At 36.3% G+C, this 3,526-nt stretch overlaps 1 protein-coding gene across 2 annotated transcripts in view; it reads left to right on the top strand.

Annotated features, from left to right (window-relative positions):
• Positions 1 to 3,526, top strand: part of LOC106879057 (beta-arrestin-1) — a 63,714-nt gene that overhangs the window by 54,521 nt on the left and 5,667 nt on the right. For both annotated transcript variants that reach the window (XM_052968136.1, XM_014928485.2), the window contains exons 9-12: positions 186 to 258; positions 958 to 1,104; positions 2,519 to 2,605; positions 3,073 to 3,159. In XM_052968136.1, coding sequence (XP_052824096.1) covers positions 186 to 258; positions 958 to 1,104; positions 2,519 to 2,605; positions 3,073 to 3,159 — 394 coding nt within the window. The remainder of the gene's footprint in view (positions 1 to 185; positions 259 to 957; positions 1,105 to 2,518; positions 2,606 to 3,072; positions 3,160 to 3,526) is intronic.

Genomic DNA, 3,526 nt, shown 5'->3' with positions numbered 1-3,526 from the left:
CAAGTGGGCCCCCTTGTAGTTGCGGGTGGGCCCCCTTGTAGTTGCGGGTGGGCCCCCTTGTAGTTGCGGGTGGGCCCCCTTGTAGTTGCGGGTGGGCCCCCTTAGTCTCCTGACAACCAATATTTTTAGACCAAGTCTGCCACTGTATGTATGTATATTTATATACACATGTTTCTATCCCACAGTTCTGCAATATGCGGATATCTGCCTCTACGAAACTGTCCAGTACAAAAACATTGTTGCCGAAGTTGAAACGGAGTAAGTTTCTTTTTCATTTGTTGTGACAATTATTATGTCTTATATTCTTAATTTTATCCTCGTGTGGTAATGAAAGATGAAATTGTCATCCAATATTTGCTGTGTGTATGTATCTATGTATGAAGATTTCTTTGGATTTATGTATTTACTGTCTCTTTCACTTCCTTTGTGTCCCTCTTCTCTCCCGCTTTTGATTTAACAATGTGTATATGTATCTATGTATCTACTTGCGATGTGATAAACATTTGAAATCACAAAACGAACGCCATCACTACTCACTGTCTCTTTCACTCTCTTTCTTTCTGTCTCATTTTTTCTCTCACTCTCACTCTCACACTCTCTCTCTCTCTCTCTCTCTCTCTCTCTCTCTCTCTCTCTCTCTTACTTCCTCTCTGTCCTCCTCTCTCTCACTTTGCTACTTCTTTGAAGTAAGTGTGACTCACACAACCAGTACATACAAAAACAAAAAGTTAGCGTATTAATATTATTGATGATAAATAGAGAAATTATGCAATCATGTGTTTTACGTCATCGATTTATGTTGGCCACTGTGATCTCCCTTGGCTAAAAATCTGAAGTTGTAATTATCATTGATTGATGTAGTTTTTTTTTCTTTTTATCTCATTGCATAATTATTTCTACCTAACTCTTTAACGGTATCATCTATGATCTATGTCAATATTTACTTTAATCCATCAGAGAAGGATTTCCTATAGAATCTAATACATCTGGTTTCTGTAAAGTCTACAAAATCCGCCCAATTCTTGATGCCGCTAAACGTCGTGCTGGCCTTGCCTTGAACGGCAGGGTGAAGTACGAAGATACTGCTTTGGCAGCCTCGACTGAGTAAGTATTGAAATTCCTTGTGGTTACCAGTGTTGACCTTTTTATATATATATATTTAACGGGTCTCTCAATGGTCTGTAATGTATTTTAGAATATTGATAACAGTGTATTTATAAAACCTTCATGTAGTTTCCGTATTTTCATATTCGTCCAAAACGTTATCTTTGATTGCTATATTAATTCAAACCTTTTCACTTCGGAGGTGCAGATTTAACGACCAAACTTCCACAAATATCTCAAATAACATTACCAGATGATTTGGCACATGCCAATTCCTAAATTCCATAGAATTAAGTGTTCAGTCCAAATAAACAAAGAAACGAGTTCGAACTTAACTCAGTAACGTCTACACTGTTCGACCTGCTTGCAAAGATACTTAAATCTATCTTAAATCACACCCGACCTCTATTTTTTCATAAAGACGTAATTTATTCTTAGATGCATTTTACTGGAAAATAGGATGATGTGGTCTCAGTTAGAACCCCTTCCATTCATAAACTACTGCAATTTTAGTTGACCAGGAGCTAAACAATAACTATAAAACACTTGTGGTGAGACTAATTTCAAGATATGTCATTCAGTTTTTGATAGGAGTAAAGAATGAAGTTCGTAGCAATGTCTTATGACAAAATAGATCTTGAGTGACACGAACAGACTGAAGCAAACTCGTTCACTAAGATTTAAGGGTTGATGACATAAAATTCGTTCCTTTCTTGTGATCTCAACTCCTATGGGGACATTGTGAAGATATTGTGTCTTGTGCATTTTAAACCTGGTGAAACGCCTTTCCTCTTTAGATCTGCATGTAACCAATTTCTTTGAGAGAGAAAGAGGGAAGAGAAAAACGAAGAGAAGAATCGACTCCAGTACTTGGCAGGTACTTTATGTATCGACCTGAAAGAATGAAAGGAAAAGTTGAAAGCTGTAAGATTTGAACACAGAGTGTAGGAACTCGGAATGAATATCGCTAGACATTGCATCCGACGCTCAACACCTGGCGTAGAATTAGTGAGTTATGAGAAGCTGACTCCACTGTAAAAACAATAGATTATACAGGGAGATGAAAATGCTTGGTAGGGGATTTATAGTTAAAGCTTTTGTTTATCAATGATGAGCCAAAACCCTCAGGACAAACTTAATGGACGTCTCATCAGCTTTAACTATCTTCTAGATTTTAATTGTTAATTTGCACATATTATATGCATCAAGGTAATGTGTGCATTTATTGTTATTAAATAGTTGGGTATAATCTGAGGGAGAATCGGCTGTAATTTCTAACAAGCAGTAATCTACTTCTACTAGAGTGTCTCTTCCGCGCCATCTTGTTGGTTAATTTTCACTCGTAGTTATATATAATGGGACTCTTGTTGTAGCATATATTTTATGACTTTCTTTTCCGCCCATATTTTCGCAGAATGGCTGGCAAAGTTAACAAAGAAAATCTTGGAATAATTGTAAACTATAAAATTAAAATTAAAATGACGCTTGGATTCGGTTCAGGGTAAGTTTTTGCATTTATTTTTCTTATTACCGTTTTTGCTTGTTTTTGTTTTTGATTTTTGATTTTTAGGGAATAAGATACACACTTGGAATGGTGAATCTCGAAGAAGCCTTCTTCTTTTACTGCTCAAAGGAGTTTTAAGATAATATTTACATGCTATCATTTATAGCTTTATCTGCTTCAAGATTCACCATTCCAGAAAAGAATTATTCCACGTTCTCGAAATTTCTAAAATTTTTAAAGTAGACAGAGAAATCAGAAATAGTACTTTAGCCCATTGGCAGAACGCCTGTCATGTTTACTGGTACTGTGGGTTCGTGTCTCACATATGGCCTTCGACCTTTTCTATCCAAAGAGTTTTTCACCCAATATCTAAGTTCTATTATTTATAGCTTTATCTGCTTCGAGATTCCCCATTCAAAAAAGAATTATTTCTCCAGTTTTTATTTTTTAATTTTGTTTTTCAGTGATATGGTTTTGGAAGTCCCATTCAAGTTAGCCCCAAATAGACTGAAGGGAAACTTTTTGAAGCCTGAAGAGAGAGCCAGTGAAGAGTAAGTTTAAAATCTTTACGTTTATGTTCATCGTCTTAATTTAAACCGTGATGGTTGAAACATTCAGCATTGAAAAGGTTTATGACTTTTGAGACGTCTGAATGTCGAATGATGCAATGTTAAAGCAATTCCTTCAGAATACATATGCATTATGTGTGCATGTGTGTGCATATGTGTAATGAATAGCTGTGTGCTAAGTAGCTTGCTTACCAGCCACATGGTTCCGGGTTCAGTCCTACCGCATGATACCTTGGGTAAGTGTCTTCTACTATAGCCTCGGGCCGACCAAAGCCTTGAGAGTGGATTTGGTAGACGGAAACTGAAAGAAGCCCGTCGTATATATGTATATATATATATATATATATAT

Source organism: Octopus bimaculoides, chromosome 5 (genome assembly GCF_001194135.2).
Source record: "Octopus bimaculoides isolate UCB-OBI-ISO-001 chromosome 5, ASM119413v2, whole genome shotgun sequence".
Taxonomy (NCBI): domain Eukaryota; kingdom Metazoa; phylum Mollusca; class Cephalopoda; order Octopoda; family Octopodidae; genus Octopus; species Octopus bimaculoides.
This window is presented reverse-complemented; position numbering and strand designations above follow the sequence as displayed.